The sequence below is a fragment of the Nelusetta ayraudi genome, unplaced genomic scaffold (assembly GCF_046127955.1).
Source record: "Nelusetta ayraudi isolate G7.1 ecotype Tasmania unplaced genomic scaffold, CSIRO-AGI_Nayr_v1 ptg000033l, whole genome shotgun sequence".
Taxonomy (NCBI): Eukaryota; Metazoa; Chordata; class Actinopteri; order Tetraodontiformes; family Monacanthidae; genus Nelusetta; species Nelusetta ayraudi.
The window spans coordinates 6315930-6341445 of NW_027466083.1; the positions used below are offsets into that span (position 1 = coordinate 6315930).

General features: G+C 44.4%; 2 protein-coding genes and 1 long non-coding RNA gene across 9 annotated transcripts in view; 2 read left to right on the top strand and 1 right to left on the bottom strand.

The window, feature by feature from the left end:
* Positions 1–2563, top strand: LOC142891995 (uncharacterized). The gene is made up of 2 exons (XR_012927356.1): positions 1–139; positions 1089–2563. It is a non-coding gene; the product is annotated as an uncharacterized LOC142891995 (long non-coding RNA).
* On the bottom strand, positions 2184–13055 carry emsy (EMSY transcriptional repressor, BRCA2 interacting). 4 transcript variants are annotated; one of them, XM_076031958.1, is made up of 20 exons: positions 12819–13055; positions 12083–12191; positions 11901–12000; positions 11628–11702; positions 11378–11553; positions 11133–11291; positions 10127–10386; positions 9808–10039; positions 9430–9651; positions 9037–9186; positions 8761–8931; positions 8541–8677; positions 8248–8421; positions 7095–7275; positions 6844–7011; positions 6293–6448; positions 5810–5970; positions 5033–5650; positions 4219–4620; positions 2184–3131 (listed from the first exon to the last, which is right to left on the bottom strand). In XM_076031958.1, the coding sequence occupies exons 2-20, from the start codon at positions 12186–12188 to the stop codon at positions 2949–2951; spliced, it is 3831 nt and encodes a 1276-aa protein (XP_075888073.1). In that variant the 5' UTR covers positions 12189–12191; positions 12819–13055; the 3' UTR covers positions 2184–2948. The 4 variants fall into 4 exon arrangements, with proteins under 4 accessions (XP_075888073.1, XP_075888070.1, XP_075888071.1 ...); XM_076031955.1 differs by having other exon boundaries at positions 4219–4623; XM_076031956.1 differs by having other exon boundaries at positions 8761–8934.
* arhgef12b (Rho guanine nucleotide exchange factor (GEF) 12b) overlaps positions 11436–25516 on the top strand; it is a 22895-nt gene continuing 8814 nt past the window's right edge. For 2 of the 4 annotated variants that reach the window (XM_076031950.1, XM_076031951.1), the window contains exons 1-12: positions 13783–14413; positions 20581–20678; positions 21469–21567; positions 21738–21787; positions 21964–22021; positions 22871–23082; positions 23360–23431; positions 23801–23911; positions 24505–24609; positions 24744–24842; positions 24980–25090; positions 25336–25434. In XM_076031950.1, coding sequence (XP_075888065.1) covers positions 14382–14413; positions 20581–20678; positions 21469–21567; positions 21738–21787; positions 21964–22021; positions 22871–23082; positions 23360–23431; positions 23801–23911; positions 24505–24609; positions 24744–24842; positions 24980–25090; positions 25336–25434 — 1146 coding nt within the window. In that variant the 5' untranslated portion in view covers positions 13783–14381. Of the gene's footprint in view, positions 11572–13782; positions 14414–20580; positions 20679–21468; positions 21568–21737; positions 21788–21963; positions 22022–22870; positions 23083–23359; positions 23432–23800; positions 23912–24504; positions 24610–24743; positions 24843–24979; positions 25091–25335; positions 25435–25516 lie in introns of those variants that run through there. The other 2 variants (XM_076031953.1, XM_076031952.1) reach the window with 2 other exon arrangements.

Consider the following 25516-nt stretch of genomic DNA (forward strand, 5'->3'; position numbering starts at 1 on the left):
CTCTCCCTCTCCCTCTCGCTCGCTGGGTCTGGTTAGATTCATCGGTGATCTCAAGCTGGATCAGAGGACTCGGCGTGACTGCAGAGTGAAGATGAATCCAGTCAAGCAGAAGGAATGCTACACCCTCTCGAAACGGCACGTATGTTGACCCCTGCTACTCCCGTTAATCCTGCGACATGAATCAACTGACAGCAGACAGCCGAACCCAACAATTCTGGCAAAATGGAAGACTTGTTCCAGATGTAATGTCCACACTAGGCCCAAAGTTGCTAGCTGATAAGGGAGTGATGTAAACACATTTCTGCTCAAGTGGGTTCTAGTTTGCTGAAGGCCTGGGCTTTAAAACACTGCGAAAACATAAATCACTTCCTGTGAAAAGAATAGATAAGATTTTTGGGGGTATTAAATATTTTCATGCAAAGTTATATCCATGCTCCTGACAGCTGGAAAGCCCACAGCAAAGGGTTGGAAGGGGGATCTGGTGAACTTTTACACAAATTCGGTCCGTCACATTCAAAACAAGCCAATCAAATTTCTTTACTGCCGGTGGTGTCAGTTGGTAACAGGAAGAAGCTTCCTCTGACACTTGTCACTGTCACTACAGTGGTGTTTGGATCTACGTCTTCTGTCACAGTGACACAGAACGAGCAACATGGAAAATGTTCTTACACTCTTACAGTTCCCTTCAGGGTGCAAATTCATACACTTCCTCCTCCCCACTGTAAGGAGGCGCTGGTGAATTTTTCTGATCCATTTAACTGTTCTGGTGTTCCATGGAGAGAATTCTTCCAGTGTTTGGCGAATGTTCTAGTGTGAAAAAGAACAGTACGTATCACAGTTACTACAGTTACATTGTCGCTTCTGTTCGTTACTTGATTTAAATCACTTTAATCACATTTTTACTGTTTCAGCTTAACCTGTTACCTTCACATGATACGGTCACAGCTTGCATGGCGTGTGATGCTTTGATTTTCAATTCCAGATATTAATATTCCAGACAATTAGCATCTGAACAATAGTCTTAATGTTATTTTTCTGTATGCGGCTGCTGTGTTTCGTATCCCGCTCATTTTGCTGTATTTGGTCAGGTGGGTCAGTGGAGGAAAGTAAACTGTGTTCTCCGGTGGGACGGCGCGACCTGAGCAGCGCTGCAGGCTGGAAGAGGATCAGTAAGTCAGCGAGCCCCTAAACAGAGCCACATGTCTGCAGGTTGAGGCTGACCAATCAGACCTCGCAGGCTGGATATGAGCCCCAGGAGCCCTGTGGATCATTTTCAACATGACCAGAGCTGGATCCTGAGTGGGGGGGTGCAGGGAATTTTTTTTTTTTTTTATAACAAGAGTGCAAAGCCAGCAGAAAAACCTCCAACACGAGCGCTCGATGCCTAATAAATGTGAAACTTGGCTCAGATAGCCTCCAAAATCAAATAATGTTTTTATATCTGCCAATCGGGGCAGCCATAAATTCCAGAGGAATTTAGGACCGTGTTTAACTGGACCTAATGGTTATATGTGGCCAAATAATCTCTTTGACTCGCACTCCAAACTTAGTTTAACGGCTGGAGCATGTTGCAGTCACAGACTTTGGTCATTAATGTGACCTGTCAAATGAAAAATCATCCTTAAATAACCAACCCACATGAAACTTTGTGGCTGCATTTGAACATGCAGACTGCTCATAAACCACAGTTATGTTTTTGGGCCTTTTTTATGACTCACCCACTTCAGACTATCTGTACCATTCATAAAAAAAAAAAAAAAAAATCTCCAGTAGACCAGCTTGTCCTCGCCGGGAAGTGTCTAAAGTTTCAGTGTCAAAGTGCGCCTTTGTTTTGAAGGAAGTTACTCTTACAAGGAATTTCAGAGGACTTTTTTTTCTCCTTCGACTGGAATTTCCTTATTAGACGCATGAGTAAGATGTAGTGGGTTTCTGCGATAGGTTGGATTTATATTCATTAGCATTTTCATTTGAGTTTAAATTACAATTAAATGAGTGGACCGTTTCCATTTTCATGTGGAAAAACTGGATTTGACAAAGTGACGGCGTAATTAAAACGTGACAGAGAACCAAGTAAAAATTGCAAACTTATTGAAATCTTACAGAAAGATTAATCAATGATTCCTGAAGGAAGTCAACATCATTGCCCATTTTCTTTTTGCAACCAGTAAAACTGTCCCGAATGATTCCTTCTACTCAGCAGATTTATTGTACAGGTTTAACGGTTTTCTCAAATAGTCGTCTACTTTGAAAATGTATAAAATAAATGCATAGTCAAACACAATTATGCAAAAAGGAAAAAAAAAACAAGTTTTCACAGCAAAAAAAAAAAAAAAAAAAAAAAAAAAAGTTGGAAAACTCAAAGTATCTGTCAAAGTACAGTTAGTATCTCTCAGCTTCATCTTTTTTTTCAGTCATTCAGAATTTGGACTTCCAGAACTCGCTCATGGTTCAGTTTTCACGTCCCGACTTTCCCGTGCAGAAGGTTCACAAAGTAAATCTTTCAAAAAGTAAACCGAGATCATCTGCTGGAAAAAAACAAAAAACAAAAAACAAAAAAAAACAACCTTGAAGTCGTCAATCAGCAGGGGGCCTCCGGTGCACTTGAAAACCGTCGTAATAAAAGCATTCCTGTGTGCAGTCCGATTCAGGCCAAGTGTTTTCTGAAATGACAATACTGTGCCAAAGAACACAAATTAATCACTTCAATACCTGCGTTGCAAAATCCTGCGAGGAAAACAGTGTCCTGGCTGCACCATCGCTCTAAAAAAAAAAAAAAAGCCCTCACACGGAGTGCTCCTCGCCTGGAATAAAAACCATGTGCCGTTTCAGGGAATAAAGGTCTTGTTATGAACAAACTAATATTTACAGATAAACAAATGTTGTTGCTCTGGGCCTATAAAAGCTAAACAGTTAGAAAGTGTTCCTCCGCAGGAGTCTGGGCTCGGCGGCTACGGCTGCTCAGACGGGCTGGCGGCTGCGGCCTCGTCGTTGCTGCTGTCCACCTCCTGCTCCATGGGGCTGTCCTCCTCCAGCTGCTGGCTGGTGTAGTTGGTGATCTCCAGGAAGCCACTGGGCTCCACCACCACGTTGGACTGGCTGGAGTCGGGCAGAATGGAGTACTGAGGGATCACCTGCAAGTGTGAGCGTCATAATGGGTTCATCAGCGCAGGGTCAAAGCTGGGTCAGATTTCACTGTTCGGACGCTGGATGGGTCTCGACGAAGCTTCAGCAGATGGTTATATGTCCCAAACTGCCCCCTAGTCACTATATAGTGCACTACACCTAGCACTGCATAGGGGCTACGCCGATCAGGCCCCCAGAGTCTAAGATGGTGGCCCGTGCATCTCAAAGTTGCTCACTCAGCGCATACACCGAAACAAACTTTTGACTTCCACATTAATGGGCCTATAGAGCATGCGCAGTAGTGTCACTTCCCATCATGCCTCTGTAACTCCCATGATCTATTTTGACCAATCAGAATAATTCTGGAGAACGTCACTTACGGACACGTCAGGACGCAGCCAATCAGAGCGAGCAGAGACACAGCGGCACGTACGACGTCGTGACGTCACGCTGGGAATAAACTCTTTTCTGGTGATTTTCTGGGCTTTATCATTTTTTTTAAACGACTAAGAGACCAAAACTGAAAAATCTACAGTAGGAATATTTGCTATGAATCGAATTTCAGGTCACAGTCGTGCTTGTCAGTCATTTAAAAAAAAAAAAAAAGCTTTTTGGGCCCATGGGATTTTTTTTTTGCTGCAGTACCGTGAGTGGCCACTGGGAAAAATCATCGCGCCCCGGTATTGCCAGTCCGGTATCCGGTTCTTATAATACATCCATGACGGCAATATGTAGTGGTGTCCGAACTCTGAGTGAACACCAGTATTTACTGTATAATCCCAGCAATATATCCCATCATGTATTGTGCTCACACTGACAACCTTTTCAACCAAAGGTTAATTCATGTGGGAAGATGCTTATTATTATAATATGCACTTGTCACAAAACTGCATTCATTTGTGTAAATTATTTTTTATATTTATTTATAAATGTATTATTACTTGCCAACAGGACATTATTGCTGTCGCCAAGATTTTTTTCATTGGCCAGTGCACTATAGAATTGGCTACGTAGAACCCCATACACAGGGAGAAGTGAGTAGGGAACGAGTGGGTGATTTCAGACCCACTCACCTCAATTATGTGACCATCTCACCTCAATGACCTCCGGGTCTTCTTTGCTCCGCTGTGTGGCGATGCCTTGCACGCAGCCAAACTGCTGGGACTTTGTGTGGGAGAGATGCACCGAGGACCCCGAGCTGCTGATGAACTGTGCCGAGTCCATGGCGCCGGACGCGGCCTGCACCTCCAGGGCCTTCGCCAGGGGCCCGCAGTCGCTGGAAGAGTCCACCACCATGGGCTCGGTGCTGGGGTCGATCTCTGCCTCCATCATGGAGATCTTCAGGATGTCCGACACGGAGGGCTTCTCCTCCGAGGGGCCCGAGCTGGACTCGGGGACCAGCTTGGCTGCGGCCTCGCCGCTGCCGAAGACCGGCGAGGAGTGATTGGAGCCGCCGAAGGTGATCTTGGTTACGGTGGCACTCTGAGTGATGATCGGCTGCTGTGGTGGAGATAATACACAGAGGTAATTTCTTTTGGTTTCAGATTTGTTTCTATGTTTGTTTGGGTTTTTTTTTTTATTCTATCCAGACTTCTTTTGTGTTGTTCTAAACCACTTTCTGTTTATGGGTGTATGAATGATGAGGTTAAAAAAAACCCACACAGCTCCAGTTGGCTATTATTAGACAATAGATCAAGGTCTACCTTCTTAAGCACTGTTTCCATAGTAAATACAGTTTGAACAGGAAGTGAGGAAAGCCCCAGGAACACTGAACTGATCAGGTGTGCGAAATCAGATTGTGTATTTTGTTTAACAAAAATAATAGAAAAATTTGGATGGGAACCCCCTCAGATTACCACGCATACGCCCAACAGTCGGCTGGTGTTTACTTCCTGTCTGGGCAGCTCACCTGGCTGCACGGCGTCTTCTCGGCGCTGACTGGGTGGTGGGCCTGCAGCGGGGGAGGGTGGGACATGGCCGTGTGCAGCGGCCTGTGGTGGGACGTCGGCGCTTGCTGGAGCCTGGGGAGCTGTGGGGTCAGCAGGGGCTTGGTGGCCGTGGCCGGGCTGCTGGATTTTGCCCCGGGTGGCGCCGCTGCCGCTGCTGCGGCTGCCGCTGCTGCCGCTGCTGCGGCTGCCGCTGCTGCGGCTGCCGCTGGAGGTCTGTCTTTGGGGCTGAGGACCGGGACTGGAGGCTTGGGCTGGCTTTGCTCTCGTAGCTTGGGGGGTTTCTTGGTGAGCGGAGGGGTGGAGGGCAGGACAGACGAGGACGAGGAGGGCTGGACAAGCTGAGGTTTGCTCTGAAGTTGTGGCGGTGGCGGTGGCGGGGGCTGGATGGAGGCGGCGCTCTGCTCGGCCTCTGCCTGGCCTGAGGGCGCCGGCTGGGCAGCGGGCTGGCTGGGTGGCTTGGTGGCTTCTGCAGCTTGTTGGTTGGAACGGTAAAACAAACCCGTCTGAGGGTCCAAGGTGTCGCCCTCCGTCTCGCTGACCTCCACCGCGGCCTCGGCTTTGCTGTGGCTGTCAGAGGGCTGAGACATCAAGCAGAAGAGAATGAATGAATTGGGCATGGAGTCAACAGTCGGTGGTTTCTCAGCTTCGTGGTCCCATACTGGTTAATTACAAGCGACTGCTGTTGTGCTGATAATGCCGGCAGTGAAAAATATTATTCCCGTTTTCTGTGTCCTCACCGCCTGGCTGATGTGTGAAGCTGCAGAGGAAACAGGAGCCGGCTTGGTTGCCACGGCCACCTGGCTGCCGCCACCTTTCAGAGGCTTTGCCGGTTGCTGACTGGATGACATGACCACCTCTTCCTCCTCCACAAGGGACACGCCCATTTGGCTGACTTTACCTGAGCAGGAGGGTGAAACCACAGTCGAGCGGTCAGGTGACTGCGAATACACACCCTGACCGAACTGCGTTTCAATTTGAGGCTCGAGCTTGGAAGTTCAGTTTGTTCCACAGAATTCTTCCTCAAGCTTTCAACCAGACATAGGAAGGGCCCAGAATTCACTGTGCAAAAACTGTGAACCTACGACTTTCAGATGCGCCGCTTGATTAATTGCAGTTCTGCTTTTTTTGTATAGTTTTTTTTCCGAGGGGAAATTCATCCTCTAACAGTGCTTGGTATCGGTAAGAAGTGGGCTTTTTCAGTGAGCCTAGAGCACCGTTACCTGCAGTGATGTATTCGGCGCTGGGTTCGGCCTCTGAGGTGGAGGGTTTGGGAGATTCCGGGCTGGGCTTCTTCTCCTGGGCCACCTGGATGGGCACGGCCATCTGGCTGAGGTCGATGGTGTGCTGCCTGGGTTTGGACTCTCCCTTCTCTTTCACTAGCCAACAATAAAGATTATATGGACATTTTATAATCTGCTGGCGAGTTTTTTTTATTTTTATTGCTGTTGTGTCTCTGATACAATATATGAGTAGAGGTGTGGGAAAAAAACCCAACTTATTATAAGGCTTTGTTTTTGCATAATAAAGGACATTAAATAATATTTCTGAGAGAAATAATGCGATTCTGTGAAAAGGGGGTTTCAAAAAAACGTCACAATACTAAAACAATCAAGTCTGTATGTGGGGATTCTTCCCTTTGCTCGTCAATCTGGTTTGGCAGGTTTGCAAAAAGCTGTCAGATCACAGTGGCGGAAGAGCCAAAGGTTGAATGAAAGTTCCCGCTGCCATTATCACATTACACCTGCAGTGCATCTGTGACATAAAGGCCGACCTGTTGTCTGCTGCAGCTCCAGCAGTGCTTTGATAGTGGAGGTGGCTGACTGGGACTCTCCGCCAGACACCTCCTGATAGATGATGGTGGGACTGGACTCCACGGACACCTCCTGCTCCGTCCAATCCTGCTCCCTTGTGGACACCACATGGACTACGGGTGGGAGTTCTGAGAAATGAGGTGATAATACCAAATTCAAAAGCGGTATGAACATCCGTCAGCCTAAAAGAGAAGTAAAAGTGAAAAAGTACCGTGTGCACTGCCGTGATGAGCCTCGCCAGGCTCGTCCTTTGAGGAGCCATCCTGACTCAGAGTTTGACCTTGGGCACTGTCTGCAGACCGGGTCACCTGCTGTAGCGTCTCAGTCACCAGCTGACGGGTCTGTTCACTGACCACCGCCGTCTGGAAGACCGGCTTAGGTTTGATCAGAACCTGGAATGATTAAACAGAGGCATCGTCTCTCAGACAGGACTTCCCCTGGTTGTAATATCGCTATTGAAAAAATAATCCTGCAAGGTGTTTTTGTGTCTGATGCTAACGTTTTATTTTTTGTTTTTTTTAATGGTTATCAGGTAGGTTGTTGAAACCAATGTGACTCATCACTGCGGGCAAGTAATTTGATTGTATTGATAGATGTGTCTGGCTGACCTCAGTTCCGGTTTGAAAAACTGAACAGCAACCGTGTTTGTGCTATCACAAGATTGTGTGTGAAGATTGTGAAGTGATGAAATTGCAACTATGAATCATTGTTTCAGATGAACATGATGGGAAAAAAAAATGATGTGCGATCTACAATACATACATCTACAAGTCAAATTCTTGAACCTTATTAAAGGTCAAGTGTGTAAGATTTTAAAGATTCTCATAGTCAGATTTTTTTTTTTTATTAGATCAACATTCTCTGGATTGTTTGTAGGTTTGACATTGTGGATCACACAGAATAACAGCAGATTTTTGACCTTCGACAGCAGCAGGAATAAACTTAACCGCCTTTGGTTTATTCGTGAGGAAGTGAATGGAGGAAGATTAAAGGTCAGCCTTATGCCCCTTCTACATTTCTAGAGAGAACAGTAAGGGAACAGACATTTTCTTTTTTTTTTTGGAACTATGACTTCTGCTCACGGTTCTGACTAACAGAATGACTCGCAAAATAGTCTATGCACTTTTCTCAAGAAATCTCATGCAAAGCAGTTTCATTTTCATTTGGAGAAAAACCCTTCTCCCCCCTCACCTTCCGTTTTGTCTTCAAAAATAACACGTTACAATTCACAGTTGTGCAGTGCACAAGCTTGTGGCACCTTGATGTCAGTCACAAGGTCGTGTGAATGTGCATGTGATAAGCTGCCACGTGACAAACAAATGACGGTATATTTAATGTTTTTCCTCTCGTCTTTGTCGTCTCACCTGTGTCTTTCCCTGCTGGCCGTAGACGATCTTGGTCGGGATGATCTTGGTGGCGGCAGACGGTGACCCCGAGGTCATGCCTTTGGGCTGGGTGACGATCATCTTGGTGATTGGTCTGGACGCTGTGATGATGGCTGGTTTGGTGCCCTGGACAGCCTGCAGGCCCTTTTCACCCTGAACACAGACAGACAGACAGACGTGTTACACAAGTCAGAAAGGGACAGAATTCCCATTTAGAGCCCACTTTTGGGTTTCCTGGACAGTAAAAAGTTTCGAAGCGTTGCCCAACTAACCGCGGCGTTTAGCAGCGTGGTGACCACGTTCTTGCCGGGGAGGCCCTGGATGGTTGCTCCCTTCCCTGTGGTCTTCTGAACCACGATGACGTTTGGCTTGGAGGTCATCGGGATGGTGGTGATCTTTGTTGTGGTTCCTGCCAGCGAAGGGAAGTCGTAGATTGAGTTTTTAATCGGACGCGATTGTGCTGATGAATGACAGATGAGACGTGTGACTGACCAGAAACGATGTTGCTACTGATGATCTTGCCACCCAGAGTGGCCAGAGACTTGGGCACCACGGTGATGATGCTGCCGCTGGTGGTCTTGACATAAGTGGCCCCACCGCTGGAGGCTGATATTCTGGCTCCGAGGGGGCTGACGGTGGGTCTGGTGTAGGTGGTCTGGGTGGCTGCTGACAAGACACCCACAATATTCTATCTCAAAATTGTGCTTAAGCTTGACTGAATTATTTCACGACTTGTCTTATAGGTTGTGAGCCGCCACGGTCGCTGACCTGTCGGCTGAGTAACCAGCTTGGTGGTCATGATGGCTCCGTTGCTACTGACGACCATGATGGGTGACGAGCTGCTGCTGGACAGAGCCACTGAGGAGGGTTTGGGCAGGATTTTACTGGGCTGAACCTGCTGCGTTATGATCTTCACGCCTGTGGAAGAAGAAAACCAATGCAGCGATGACATTATTATATTTAGGTTAGCTTCTTCAGTAAAGAGAACAAAAGAGGGGAAAAGCAAGGACGCAAAAAATAAAATTGTGATAAACAGAAAGGCTTAAGTACAAGGAATGACAAAAACACAGCAGAAGACACACGTGAGAGAGAACTGTGAAGAGCAAATAAGACGGAGAGATATTATTTCAAAACAGGAAGTTGATGGGTTTGTGGTCTCACCAGACTCTTGTTTGATCTGGATTGTGGGCTTGGTGCCTGGTGAGCTGCCACTGCTGCCCACACTCTGGCAGACAGCGGCGCCTCCTAAGGGTGAGCTATGCTGCAACTGCTTCGGCGACTGCTGTTTGGGGAACTGGGCCAGGATCTGAGCCGGTGAGCCCACCATGGTCTTGGGTGATGGCAGTCTGGCTGTTGCCACCTTCACTCCAGCATTAGCGGCGCCTACAACCACAACAAAAAACACGAAGACGGAGACTTAGACCGCTCGATAACACAGGATTAACTATTGGAATTCCCAAACGGAAGCGGTAATAAAATATTAATCAGCTGCACTGTTGGTTGCTTTCTTGACAAAAGCTAATTAGATCAGCCACATACATGTCGCGACTGTTGACATGACCACTGACGGAGTCGACGACACCACTGTGGTCACCGCGACTGCGCTGGCGTTGGCGGAGGGACAGGTGCTGGCCGAGAAGACCACAGTCTGTTTCTGGGTGGGCGGAGTCAGGATGGATGTGGAGCCAAGCTTAGAAATGGCAGCACTGTGAGACTTGGACAGGATGTTGGGCACAAAGTTGGAGCTGGCGGAGGTCGTCACGATGATCACCTGGACAAATTTGAGATATTTTACTATTTAATGTTGCAAGAGAAGAGACAGGCGAGTGATGGGGCACTGATGTATCTCGTCATTCACCTTCTGCGTGGTGGCGTTGGTGTTCTGGATAGCCGGTTTGGTGAAGGTGATCTTGACGGGGGACAGGTGTGGCGGCAGCGAGTTAGCGATGCTCTGCATGATGTTGCTCATCTTGGGGCTGCCGCTCACTGGCACCGTGATGTTCTTGGACACCTGTGGCGACACTTTGGTGACCTCCTTCAGCATCATGGGAGACGAGCTTGACGAGTTGGTCCGCCGTCGCTTTCGTGGCTTCTCATCCTCGTCAGAACAGCTGACGCCTGTGAGTACAGTGGCTAATCACTCATTTGGCCTTCAAACGGTAGGTTCACATAACGGCAAAAAAAAAAAAAAAAAAAAAAACATTAAAAATTGGAGGAAATGTGTCAGATTAGAAAATACTGTAATCCATCAAGCTAAAACAAATGTTGTTCTTCTAGTTTTGTTTTTATTTTTTATTTTATTTTTCTTTGTTACTGCTCTAAAAATTATCAACTTGATGTTTTAACATCTAGAATTCTTATTATTAAACCCTAAAAATGTGTTTTTTAATTTAATTGTATATCCACAGTTCTTTCCATATCCAGTGTTAAGAAATGACACAAAGCTGTTGGATATTTGGCAGCCAATACGAGATTAAAAAAATGTTTAGTTATTAAAGAGAAAAAGAATATTTCAACATTACTTCTGAGCTAATGTTTGGGAAAAGTCTGGAAAAACTCTGAGTCATCTTTCCTGTGGAGAATGCGTTTCATGACCTAATGTGGAAATGATGTTTTCGAGCAGATGTCTTTTTTTCTTATTGAAAACATTTCAATTGTCTGGTGATGCAAAAATCAGACTACTGGTGCCCTCTACAGGTTACAAAAGCAAAACCAGGTCTTTCAAAATTTAGAATCAGTTCTGTTTTAAACAAAAACAATACCAAAAAAAACCCCAGCTTGAGTGTATTTTGATAAACACACTTATTTATAGTGTGTGACCTTGTTGCAGTTTTCAGAGAAAGGTTGCGACTTCTGGCACTGACTTTTTACGTAAACTGTGCTGCCGCTGGGCAGCACCACAACGTTGGATGAAGGACTGGGCGGCCGTGGAGACTTCACAGCTGTACCAATAGCCACCCCGCTGGTTGCCGTGGCACTGGTGGGCGTGCAGGTGGTGCTTGTGTAGGAGTAGCAGACAACCACTGCAGATAGGGGAATTCATGCATTGCCGATTAACCATTATTTTAAGAATGACAAATAAATGGTGCGCAAACTGATCTGTTCTCACCTTCTTTGTTCCCAGTTTCCGCTGGCAACAGAAGGGAGGCGTTCTGGATGGCCGTGGCGTTGGCCACAGCGTTAGCCGTCACTGTAAAGGCCGTCTGCGGCACCAACCGCGGCATCAGCGGAACCAGGCGGCGCCCTTCGATGCTCCATTCAGAGGAGCTGTTTGGACCTGACATGCTGAAGAACATCAGGCAGGTTAGTGCTTGGATCAAAACTAACCTCAGACAGCATGAGGATGTTTGCGCACTCACTGGTAGGCGATGGTGGTGAGCCGCTCATCGTTTACAGCCCTGCGCACCTCTGCGCGATGACGCTCTGTTGAGATACTGGCAAAGAAAAGTGGTACTGGTTTACTTTAACTGTCATAAATATTCTACCAGGCATAATTAAAATCTGGATTAAAGTAAAGTAACAGTTCATTCAGAGCTGAATCACTCACAAAGAGGACGTCTACAGCTAGGTCATACAGCATCTTTACCTGCTGTCTGCAGTCTGTGGCTGGTGGGTATGTGGAGGAAACTTACCCGAGTATTTTGGTGAGTTCGCCCAGCAGATCCTTCTTGTCCTTCGTCAGGTCCCCTTGAGCTCGTAAGGCACTTATTACCCCGGCATAAGCCTCCAGCTCTGGGTGAACAGAGGCGCACATTAAACCCTGCGTGGCGGCACCAGGTGCAGCGTGTACATTAGCTGTACTGCAAGAGCGTACCCAGTTTCCGAAGGATTCTTTTGCACTCATCCCTGCCCAGGTCAAGGATGGTGGGCCACACCACGGGCATGGTACCAGTCAACACTGGCTTCTCCAGCTGGATCATGGGCTGCAAAAGGAGTTTTAATCATTATTTATAAGGATTTAGTTGGTGATTGAGTCTAAAAATAATAATGAGAAAACAATTGCATACACACGATAACATATAGTGAAATTAGTATTGGATACCGATTGATATCCATTGGAGAGAGAGAGAGAGAGAGAGAGAGAGAGAGAGAGAGGAAGAAAAAAAATCACAGTGGTGTTGAGCGATAGCAGAGAGCACTACCGGCCACAAGTAGGCACCGCAACGCAGACACTGGGCGTAGCAGGCCGATCGCTCACAAAGGGGGCGTTTTTTTTTGTTTTTTTTTAACGCTGCACTTTTTAAGTACTTGTAATAGGTACAGTACAAAAACAAAAAACAGCGTGCTGCGCGAAGACGATGCAGAAGTTGAACGGTTTCTGTAGATTAAACGTGAGATGTTGCTATCAGGATGTACACCGTTATCCCTGAGTCGGCACCTAAACAACTGCACTGAAAAAAACATGACATAGCAGAGATATTGCCAGGAAAATCAGAAGACGAAAAACGCTTGGTGCTCGAACCGTCATACACACTGATGTTGTATCAGATCCCGCACAGACGGAACATTTGCAAGGGATGACATTTGGTCGGTGCAGTAAACGCTCATACCTTCTGTTAGCGGTACAACTTCAAGGCCTTGAAAATTCCCAAATCCGAACGGACATGACGGTTGCGTGGCGCTCACCGGGCCTGCCACATCACACTTGTATCATCCCAGTTACTAGAACGAGGTAGAGATGAGCTGAAATGTCACTGTAGGCCCGTTTCCGCACGGAAAGGCTAGTGTTTATGTTGACCGCTAGCTAGCAGCGGCTGCTGTTGTGTGGGGTTTTCTTCTTCGTGGCTTTCCCCGGGGGATAGAGACAGCATCTTCCTTGAAAACGCAGTGCTGCCACCTGCAGTTACTAGGTGGCAATGCAGCCAAACATAAACAAACAGCAAAAGGAATAACTAAGTCAAATAACTTTAATATATGTATATATATATATATATATATATATATATATATATATATATATATATATATATATATATATATATATATAATTATTATTATATTAAATATATATATTTTTTTAGTATGGTGTCTAAAGAGATATAAAACATGTTGGTTCAAATCAACTAAGGTTAACTAAAGGGGCAGTAGTGCATTTAAAATCCAAATATTTAGGTCGTGGTGCCTTTTATTTAAAAAAAAATATTTATTATATTATTAAAAAATTATTTAAAAAAATAACTACATTTTATTTTTCTAATTAGATAGTTGGTCTTAGCCCTTTTTGAAGAGTAATGCATTTTTCTTTTATTTGTATGTATTTTCTCCTCCAGGGGTTAGATGGCTAAATAATAAACTTGGCCTGTTGTTGTCAGAAAAAGTAATTGAAAACATTCAACGAAGTAAAGAAGGGCAACTTTATATCTTTTATGGGTATCCAGTCTTAACAAAAACGAGTCCAGTAATAAGCATAATCTATGATAAATGAATGGCAAAAGCGTTGCGAAATACGAGTTGTCCCTGAACGCAACGAGATGGAAGGTTGATTTTCACCTCTTTTTTACTCTGCTGGGGAAGAGAACTGCGGTCAAGCCGTGGAAGAGAGGAGGGCTGGGGGGCTAGGCGTTTCCTTTTTCCATTTCCATCACACTGTGCAGGAAAAGAAAATAAGTCAGTGGTCTGGCTTTTGAGCGAGGGGACCCTGGACGATGCTGCTGTAGCTGAAACGACTTGCGAAGCGGCTCTGGCTGCATGGAAACATCGGGACCGGGCACGGTTCGGATGAAGCACTCCGACTTTTATCGCCTTCTTCTCCCCCCGTTTGGACATCAGGACCGGGCTGCGGTGTCATCTTGGGGGTATTTCGCGAAGAAAACCAATCCTTATCCCGGGCTCGGGAAGCTGGAGAAGTCGCAGGGGTTTTTTGCAAGTTTGCGCAAACGGTCACAACTTCGGTCCAACTCCGAGGAAGCCCGCTGGGAATAAGACACACGAGTGGATCTGACTTTTGATGAGCAGATTTGGGTTGGGGCACTCCGTGCGCGATGTGACTGTTCGTCAACGTGCCGGGGTATGGACGGAAAGCGAGGAGACAAAATTAAAGGCCCGTTAGAATAAACCAAGACCCGGGGTTTTTTTTTTGACTGCGGTTCACGAAAACCGACCAGGAAAACCCAATGAGCGGCCCACAGTCGACCCTTACTGACAGGTAGGTGATACTGAGCCGCCGCACGAGCAGAAAACTTCTTTTTGTCATGTAAATTACTCAGGACCAATAAATAGAAATGAATCGGACAAATCGTATTCTGAAATACTCAGATGAGGGCGACTGCCTTGCTAGAAATGTACCAAAACAGCGAGTTGAGAGTAGTTTTTCCTTTTCAGATTCATTTTTGGTTACCTGACTATTGATTAATAACACACTGGTTGCAAATAGTTTGTTTTTAATGTGTTTCTGGTAGGTTTGAACCTGCTTTGTTGGGGCAGTTTTTTTTTAATTGCATAGTTTCGTTGGATGAAGTGATGCCTGTTAAATTGGTTGTACTCAGAAGAAATATTCGAACCATTTGATTGACATTGAGAAGTTAAACTATTTATATGTTATTCCAAAAAAGATAAAGTTCAGAGTCAAATTTCATAAATGTGGTCTATCAAAGCATAAATTCTTGTTGTCCCTTTTGTACTGCATTTAAGTCCTGTAGAAGGGGTTAAGTTGAGGCAACTGGTCTGGTTTTGCTATCTTGAAGACGTTTTGCTTTTCAACCAAAAGGCTTCTTCAGTCCCCTTAAAGGACCCCTGAAGGTCCAAGGTGTAAAAGTTGGCTTGATTTATGATATTCATATTGGTAAAAGCTTGACATACTGCCAATAATACGTTTGTAAAAGTGTATACTCCCAGTGCAATAAAAGTCATTTGGTTTTCCTACCCGTAGAATGGTTCTCATATATGAGAACATACATCGAGCAATGGTCTTGCTCCTGGTTAGCTGCCATCTTGCACAGCCATTTCTTAGTATTTAAGGAAGCCAGCCCGACAGTGTCCTGAATACGAAACACGCTGTCTGGCAGGCTTCCTTGAATACCGGGCTTCCTAAAATATTTTACACACTGAACTTTTAACCCCTTGTACATTAAGATGACCTAGACAAACGAGTACTTTCACAAACATATGGCATTTAACTACCTGGTCAAAAGAGGGCGCTATCCTGTTAGGGGCCACCTGTGTTGACCCACCACACATCTGGTGATTCTTCACATTTTAACCTTCCAGGATGGATCTAACTTGGCACCTAGAAAATACTTCAAGACATTAAATTGCAATGAAATCTGCCTTTACACGGAAATAACAGTTAACATGAATTTAGACATCTTATTGATTAAATTTTAGCTGAAGGCTCCTAAAATCCCGCAGAACAGAAGGTAGCATCTATAGCAAGAGTTACATTAGCTTGCAAGTCAGAGGTTGCGCAATCATGTGACTGTATGACCTCATCCTTGACTGATTATGGGAGATTGCAGGTCTTGAGAAAAGTCATGGGTGTCCACCCCTTTGGCAACTTTAAATGTGTTTTCTTGTTAAAAGTTTTCATCTTGCCTGCAAGCTTTTTCAGATTCCATCCCACACCAGTTGCCTGTTTATTTTTAAACCAAGCAATCAGGAGTTTCCTCTGAGGAAGTGCCAAAACAAAAGGCACATATGACTGCCTTGGAAAGCCACCGAGAGTCATTGGATTTCTTGCCTGTTGGCATGCAAAAAAAACCTTAGGTCTTGTTTTTGTGAGAAAGAACCAAACCTGTAGAAGTTTTGTTATCTTTCTTGTCTCTATCCCATCTTCCACTTGAAACGCAAGACAGACCAAAGAGACAGACTGAGAGGGAAACGTTGAGGAAAGGTGTCTGATTTGGCTGAGGAGATAGCGTGTCATGTAGATATGGCTTTCAGTAGGTCTCAATATTCTACAGTCGTCGTCCTTCAGGCTCAAACAAAAGCAGGAAACAAGTGCGGCAAGCTGCCCTGAAAGACCGCAGACAATAAAGAAACTTGAAGGGATCTCAAGTGTAACTGATGCGGAAAAGATTTTAGCATTATGTTTTGTCTGAACTGGACAACATTACACACGCACACACACACGCACACCCACTGATTGTGGCAAAAGTTTAGTGGCTCACTATGTGGCAGTGACACATGTCAAGTTTCACCTCTCACCATCAGGAACTTTTGCACTATTACCTCCTTGTTCCACAAAAAAAAAAATCTAGTCTTGATTAGTCTGCTATACATGTGACAGAGGTGTCATCCAGTCACCTTCCAACTGTTTCATTCCCTTGTCAAACATTTGCCGTGGGGTTTACTCCAGACAGACACTGAAAAAAGAAAGCAACTTTCTTTTAGGGTTGTAGCACTTGGGATTGGTCTTGGTCTCCAGACCACTTTTTAATGGTGTCGGTGTCATCTCGGACTCTGAGGCATTTTTACTCTGTCTTGTCTCGGACTGGACGGATTCTGGGTTTTTGATCAAGACCATTCAAGACTCAGCCAACAATGCAATGACAGATAATAACGGAAAAGAATCAGGCTGCTGCCGTTTTAAGCTCTGTTTGTGATGCCCAGAGTGACACACCCCCTTATTCCTAGTTAATTAATTTCTTTTAATTTCATGAAGCAAAGGTGTTTTTTTGGAAAATGGTTCAAAATAGCTGTCAAAGCAGCAAAGTGTTAAAGAACATTATTAAAAGATACTTTGCCGAAAAGAGATGTTGCTGTTCGATATAGAAGCAGACTTGAACTTTAAAAAGATACCATCACTTTTTCCTGTCTTGTTGTTATTTTTCTTTGATATATAAAGTATTGGTCGTGTCTTGATCTCGATACTCTCTAGTCTTGATAATGTCTTGGTCTCGGCTGGTGCAGTCTTGACTACAACACTACTTTCTATCATGGATTTTAGTTTTTTTCCACTTTGTGTACAAGAACTATAGAGGTTGTAAATAAATGATGCAAGCTAGCATGTTGAGAAGACGGAGTTTCCGAGCAGTGCAAAGCTATCTGCAAGTTAGTTTTATCTAATTGGGGAGATTTTTCAATTCTTACTTTTCTCATATACAGCTTATATATTCTGGTGGCCTGAGACAAGGAAAAAGAATATTTGCTATACATATTTTGAAGGGTACAATATGGTCAGTATGATTGCATGGCAAGTTGTGAATTATGATGCTATGCCAACACTTAACACAAGGGAAAAGGTGGCAGTTTGCAGTGACCCTAATCATTTGACCAGACCAGCTGTAAGTGATGGTCTTAGTATTGTTCCTTAAAGATTATAAATGAATTATGTGCTCATGAGGTCAACCGGTTATTTCATAATAATAGTCAGAAAATGAGTGACGTGATTCTTTGCTGCCTTTTAAGGTTGTGCTATAAGTGAAGGGTTTGGTTGCCCAGAGGCTGTTTTGCCCACTCCAGCTATTAGTTCACTTCTTGGATGTTGTTCAAGGGTTTCTCAGTAAGGAGAATAAAGTCTGAGCTTCTGGCTCAACTCTTCTATAGGTCTGTTGGATTTTAGTATCTCCCTTTGCTATTTAAGTTGCCCTTTTTGGCCAGCCTCGAGAGCCTCTTCTAGGGAATATATCCTCCCTTTAGGACTTGATAGATTCATGGTGCCTATAGGAGAAGTGGTAACTTACAGTAAGGCCCCACACTGTCCAGAGGTCACAGTGGCATCAAGTTTTGTCAGATTTACGTCCGCAAGAGAAAAATTCATATATGCCGACGCAACTTCTTATGTTGGACATTCAAAATTAGTAAAAAACAAACCAAAAAAAAAATTTGTAAAGTATTAGTGTGAAAAAGAAATTGAGAAACCTAAATACCTAAATAAGATTTGGCAACCCAATGAAAATAGTCCACACAACATTATTTGCAGAGTGTAAGCCACTGTCACCTTACTAGACCAACTATAGAGAGCACCAACAAGGTGATCACTGGAATTCCTCTTTGGCACAAACATGTGTTTGACAGGTAGGCTGGATTTGGATTTCAACACTTAGCTTTTCACTTTTCTGTGCAGTTATTGATAGAAGCTTTGGTGCTTGTTTTAAATCTGGGATACAAATACTGCCGGCTGTCAGTTGTGCTCACTAATTGAATTTTGTTTGAACCGCCCGGCTCATTTATCTTGTTTGTTGGTCCAGTCAACAAACGATAACGGTAGCGCAGAGTTGAGTCAGCTGTGGGGGCTTTGATTGGGGATTCACACCAGCGATCGTCGGCCTGCTCTTTTTTTGCCCTTTGTCATACAGTTTTGCTGATCTGTGTTTTTTCCCGCCCTCCCAAACTCCCCCACTCCCTCCCACCCCCGGACGGGAAGTGGTGACATCACTGTTGAACAATGTCTGCCGGGGCCCGGCGGCCCGAGGGCCCTTCCTGACTGCCACTGCCACTGGTGACACGTCAGAGCGGCGCACACATGCATAATATGCAGCCGCAAAATTTCAGCCTTTAACACATAACAGATTTATAAGTAACATGGAAAATACTTTGTTCACAAGTTCGGCACCGCGGTCTGTTGTGTAGTGAACAACAGTTGCCTTAAAGCCAGGTTTGTTTTCACAGTTTATATGACTGTACGACATCCAGTTACTTTGCAGTTTTTCATGTCCTCTTGAAAAGTTGCTGAATTTCCGTCTTTCCGCACCGGCGCCGGTTGTTTGCGTTGACGGCTTGACGTTCTCTCTGAGTGCTCTGGGCTGGAAAGTCTCCTGATCTCAGCCCGCTGCTGTTATCATCCCAGAGGAATTGTCTGGTATTTTTGGCCTCTGAGGCACAAGTAGATTGCTGGGTGTTTTTTCTCTCTGTCCCTGTTTGATAACCGAAGGATAGAAGCAGAGAACGTCTAAACATGCCAGCCAGCGACCCAGCCCAGCCACTCTGATACAATGGCCATAGTAATGGTTGGTTTCCGCTGACTTTTCACGTAACCTTTTTCTATTTATAGGTCCAGTGTGGTGACCTTTCCATCTTCAGAATTTTGCTAATCACATCGAGCATGAATTCAGATGTCTGACATAGATACCAGGCGACAGATTACATTGACTCTGGAATCATTTTTGGTGATAATTCTTATGCACAGTTGAAGCCAGGCTATCGGGAGTAGCTTGCCAAGAACGCAGCGTATCCATCTGAACCGCCAAAGATATGGACATATTGCATTTGTAACTATTTAATTAAATGGTTTAATATCTTTCGAACAAAATTACAAAGTATGTGCTTGACTTGCTGTCCTGCAGCCTGTGTTAGTTTCTGCAGAACAGTTTTTACGTGGAAGATTTTATTACAATTTATCCCCAAAATTATTTTAAAACTCATATCAGATGTTACACCAATAAATGTGTCTTTGAGCTGTGATTTTGAGTTGGAGGGCAATTAGCTAAGTGTACTAACCACACCCTCAGGGGATGGGTCAAATGCGGAGGAGAAGTTTTGCATCCTTCGGGATGTGACAATCACTCGGACTTTAACGTTAACTTTAACTAACTCCCATTCCGCATCCTCATCTCCGTGTTGTAAATATCAGGCTTTGTCGGCTATGAGTGGGGACTATTAACCAAAGGTTTACAGCTACACTCACCTTTTCTATATAGTTTCAGCTTTTGTGTCTGAAGTTGACACACTGTTTTGTGCAGGAGCAGAATCAGTCGGACTGTTCACACAGTGTCAGCCAAGTGAAAATGTGCCCGGCCCGACAGCCCTATGCCCTCCGCCAAAGATACTAGTGCACCTCCTCCTTCCTGCCTCCCTCCTTGGTCTCTCTCCCAGCCCTCTCCCTTGTTCGGGAAGCTGGAGACGAGCCAGAAGCCCTTGTCTCCGTTTATGGGAATGTGTCCCACAAAGCCACAGTATAGTAAGTTGGCTCTGACGTGGGAACCATTGTCAAAAAGCCCAGGGCCCCCATTGTCCAGGGGAGGAACAGCAGCACAAACAAAACCTCCTCTTGCCGAACAAGTTGGAGGACCTGAAGGGGGGTCACAAGGAGAACTTCTGCTATTAATATATGATCTACCACCGCCAGGTCCAAAGGTTTAATGCTCCTAAAACAAATATTATTAGAAAGGGAGTGAATGGGCACTACAGGCATGAATGGCTCTAAATGTAAATAAATTAAAAGGTACATGGTTTTTAAATGGAAAGGCCAGAGTAGTAATGACAAATATTATGGTTTTCCTTTTAATAAATCTCTTAAAGATACCTCTCTGAATTTTCAACAACAAATAAGCAGGGAGACAAATCTGATGTAATAAAACTTTATATATATTTGTATTGTATTTGTGTGTGAGATTAGTTTGTTGTTGTTTCTCACTTGTTTCTTTGTCTCTGCAGGACCCCAAACATTCTCAACAAGAACAAGGACCCAGTGGACAGGAAATCTAAACATGAGAAATCCTCCATGTCACTCAAAAACGAGTTTGACCCAACAGGTAGGAGAAAAAGAATTCTACGTGTCTTTTTCCAGCTTCCATTTGTGAAGGAGTGACTCATTGTTTTCTTCAATCCGGATTTCCTATAAGGGTTGTGTCTTCCTTTAAAAACATGAGATTTCTCATCATTTTTTTTTTTTTGCACATGGTGAAGGCGAGGAAAGGGGTTGCCAGTGCTCAGAAACAAGTTGTTGAGGTGGTTTCCAGGGTTACCGGGCTGACATTAATCCCTCCTGCCCTTTTGTTCACCCTGGAGGTCTTGTGGCTCGTTCATGGAGAGAGAGCACCAATTATCCACTCAGGAGATGAAAAAGGAAGAGCCGACTGAGGCAGCGAGTCACCAGATTTCCTCAGTCGTCGCAGGAACGACAACACAGATGTTGAGTTTTTTTTTTCCTCCCACCGCATTCAGTGGATGGTTTCCCTCCATTTTAGTGGATTAAATGTGGGCGGACTATTGTGTTTAGTAGAAAAAAAGCCTTTAGTTCCATTATTTGCAGTTCTTTAAATGGGGAAATGTTGTCCAGTTCAGATTACATTTTTTTTCTTCTTCTGTGGTTTTGAAGTCCACCTGCAGCTATTGCTGCTCAAAGGAAGCAGCCTGGTTCCTCAATACTGTGCCTGGTTGGAAATGCCTCTGATTGGAGCTCGGCACAATGGAGGCACAAGATTTCAGCCATCGAGCCTCATTGTGTGTCAACTGTAAAAAGTCAAAGACCTGCTAGTCACAAAACAGAACAAAAAGATAGCACAGCCACAAAGTTGTAGCGTCTTCTTCGTTGGTGTTCAGGCCTGGTCCAGCGCTGTGTGATAATCCAGAGGGATGAGAACGGCTTCGGGCTGACTGTGAGTGGAGACAACCCGGTGTTTGTACAGCTGGTTAAAGAAGGTAAGTCAGTGCTCACTCACATGCACTCAACAATGCTTTTTCACCAACCGGCTGTACTTGGGAGCATTAATGACACAATCTGTGGCTCAGCCAAAACCAATCACACAAAGAAAAAGATCAAATAAACAAGCCTAGTTGTGGAGGATTTGACTCTGTCCCTTGTGTCGTAGATGGAGCCGCTATGCGAGCCGGCGTCCAGACAGGAGACCGGATCATCAAGGTGAGTCCTCGTTTTGTGGCTGTGGTCGCTCTGCGTTTGAAAGTCACTGATAGCACAAGTCTCCCTGCATGCTGAAATGGTTTGGACGAGGCCTTGCGTGACAAACGGCTTCCCCACTTTCACACACTGTGCGACAATGACGGCAAAATATCCCTCCCATTGTCTTTGACTTCCAGGTTAATGGGACCTTGGTGACGCACTCAAACCACATAGAGGTAGTGAAGCTGATCAAATGTAAGTGTGCACTCTTTGTTTCACATTGTGATTGTGCATCTAGCACGTTACAAATTCATTTTATACGCTCAGTTCTTGCTGATCCACTGCGTTTATAGCATAACTTAACTTATGGGAGTGAAGTTTAGTTTAGTTTAGTTTAGTTTAGTTTAGTGAGTTTTTTTCAGTCGTTTTTCAATATTGCACATGTAACACATGTAATTATAATAATATGCATCGATTGAAAAGGTGTAGGCTGAAGCCTTTGCTTATTTTGCCGACCCTTCTCACATTAATAAAACAGGAGAAAGAGAGAAAAACAAGATGAAATACAAGTAAGATAAATAATAGTAATAATGATCATTATATAATTTGTACCAACAACGGTAACAACAACAACAATAATAATAATAATAATAATAATAATAATAATAATAATAATAATAATAACAACAATAGTAATACTACTAATAATAGTTCATAATTTGGTATTGTAATTACTAATGATTTTATTTCTAAATATTGCTTTGAATATATGGAGTGTTTTACATTGTTTCATTTCTATTTTTAAATCATTCCACACGTTTACATCTTTCACTGTTATACTTCTTGGTTTTACATTGGTCCAAAACCATTTCTTTTTGAAACATTTGAGGGGCCGTAAATTTATGAATAATAAGTGTGTATGTTCGTGATAATTTGCTCTATTAATTATTCGTATGGATTTCTTCTGTAACATAAAGTCTTGTTTGCAAAGCCTGGTCAAACAAAACAAGTTGTTGTTTTTTTTTTTTAACTTGACACAGATTTTGTTTTTCTTTCATCTTTGCCCTCACAATATGTGTCTTTCTTGTGATTCTCATCCGGCAGCGGGTTCCTATGTGGCTCTGACAGTTCTGGGGAGGCCCCCGGGGTTCCCCCAGATCCCCCTGGTGGAGGACGAGGAAGACAGCGATGTGGAGAAAAGGGAGGAGGAAGAGAAGGAGGAAGGGGCAGAGGTTAGCTCCTCCTCCTCTCCCATGACGCGGCCTGCGAGTGAGCGGTGCCCCTTGGAGACCGCTGCCGCTCTGCTGCCTGATGGGGTAAAGGACAAGTAAAGCTCACTAATTCACTCCAGATTATTTCTCACAGCCGTTATAGTTCGCTCCTTTTTTTACTGACCCACTTATTTAGTTTGATCCCATCCTAGCAGATGTTGCTCATGGCTTGTTCTTGCTACTGCAGCCACTGTGACAAACCACAGATTGAGGTTTTATAAAGTCATGAATTTTGAAAGATTCCCTGTCCCTCTTTTAATGCTGTCCCTTCCAGTCGGGGTAGCAGTGTTTCTCTTTCATCGTCTTTTTCTCCCATTTTAAGGTCGAGGACAAAACTATGCACAAGTTTGATGCACTGCAGAAGATGTTGACCAGAGAGCCACAGGACCTGGAGGTGTGTTTGTAAAGCAGTTAAATGTTGACTTCTAGAGTATCTAGTGCTTTATTTACATTTATTTGAAAAGAAATGTCTTTAAATTAGTATTTTAATTAGTTCTCCTGTGTCTTGTACACAACCCACTTCTTACACTAGTCATCCCCTTGTTCCTCTGGGCCCACGTGTGTTATCTGTGTGTAGGCAGTACTCTGTTCTTGTCTTCTTCTCCCAAATGCAAAGTTCAACTACTTTTACTCCCTTCACGCTGCAGGATTTGCAAGGTTTAGTGTTGGGGAGTCAGACTGAGACTCTTCTCAGGAGACTCTTCAGTCCAGAGGGCACTCAACTGATAAGAAGGTCAACAAGATCCTCTATTTATATTTTCAGGAGGGAGCCGTGGGGTCCAGCAATAGCCAAACAGAGGAGGGGGAGAGCCGACCTCCTCCGAGGGAGCCGACACCGTCCTCAGACGACGGGACCTCGACCAACAACAACCCTGTGAGTAGTGTGACAAGGCAGAGGAGTCCAGTGCTGAGAGTCGTCTCACGCTAACGGTTTCCTTGCTTCTCTTGTATTTGGTTCTTTGATATTTAATAACAGATGAACTGTCATTGAGTCCCATCAATTTTCATTATATCAACCTGCTTTCTGTCATTTATTTCTAGACTACTGCGTTTCTCTATAGTCAGGAAATGAATGTGCAACGTGACCATTACTCAACTCAGAACATCAAACGCGTTGTCTTTTACAGGGTAACTTATAAATAACCTGTTTTCCATGGATGAGGTGCCACTGCTGGCCAGCGAACTCTGTTTATGACACGCTGTGAGAGAACCGAGTCTGATGTCAAATCAGACAGGAAGTCTGCTCACCGAGACTCCTTTAGTAAAAACAACCTTTTAATTGCATTTGCTGTAAGTGGGCTTAAAATGGTGCGTTCCAATCTCGGGGGATTTCCCAGTATTCAGCACCAGACTAAACAATCAATTTGGCCCAAGTGTGTATGTATGTGTGTGTGTGTGCGTGTGTGCGTGTGCGTGTGCATGTGCTTGCATTAATGTGTGTTTCTGTTTCTGTTTTGTGTGTGTTAGATGCACAGCAGCAGCAGCCTCCCTGAAAGTCCAGACAAAAGGGAGACGCCCAGTCAGAGCGGGAACTGCTGCCCAGCACCGGACACTGAGGAGGCAGCGGACACGGTGAGACACACACAGACACACGCACAGAGTAGAGACACTTTGGCTCAAGTGATTGATTTTACACATGAATCTAGTCAGGATGGATTGTTCACCTTTGTTCTAACTCCCGAAAAAAAAACCCCTCTGTTGTTTAGGAGACCAGCGCACAGTGCATTGTGGGTAATCCTCCCTACCTCCTCAACCCACAGATCATTGGAGCAGAGGACGACTACTTTGACTGTCAACAAGAGCAGGTATCCAAACAATAGCGTTTGATTTTTCAGATTTGCACAAGGTGGTTTACTGTAGAATTTAATTTTAAAAACATTGTCTAGAATTTCTGGCCCCCCCAGGAGTGAAAATGATTTTTCTCCCCCTTCTCCTCTGCTAGATTAATGGCGAGTGTAGCTCCTTCCAGAGCATTGACCTGCTGAAGTCTCGGCCGGCCCACCTCGCTGTCTTCATCCATCATGTTGTCTCCCAGTTTGACCCTGCACCTCTGGTACGTTCGGGACAACATCACTCTTCTTATCTCATATGTTAAAAAATAATGGGCAGTTTATATTTACAGTATGTTTGCTTCAGTTCTCTTTTTACCATCTTGTGAAATGATCTTTCATCCTAATCACCTCCCTGCTTTGGCATTGTGATGCTGACCACAATTTGTTTTTGTGTTTTTAAGGAGACTTTAATGATCTTAAATCTCCCCCCCCCCCATTTAAACTTTGTGTCTTTGTACCGTTTTAGCTCTGTTATCTCTATGCTGACATGCACAAACAGACAAACTCCAAAGAAAGCCGGCGCTTCTTCATCGAGTTTCACTCCCTCTTTCTTGATCGAACAGCTGTAAGTTGTTCTGGTTTTTAAGTTGATGTTGTTTTAATTGTCAAAGCACATTTAGGACGTTTATGGATTAAAGTGTTATTTT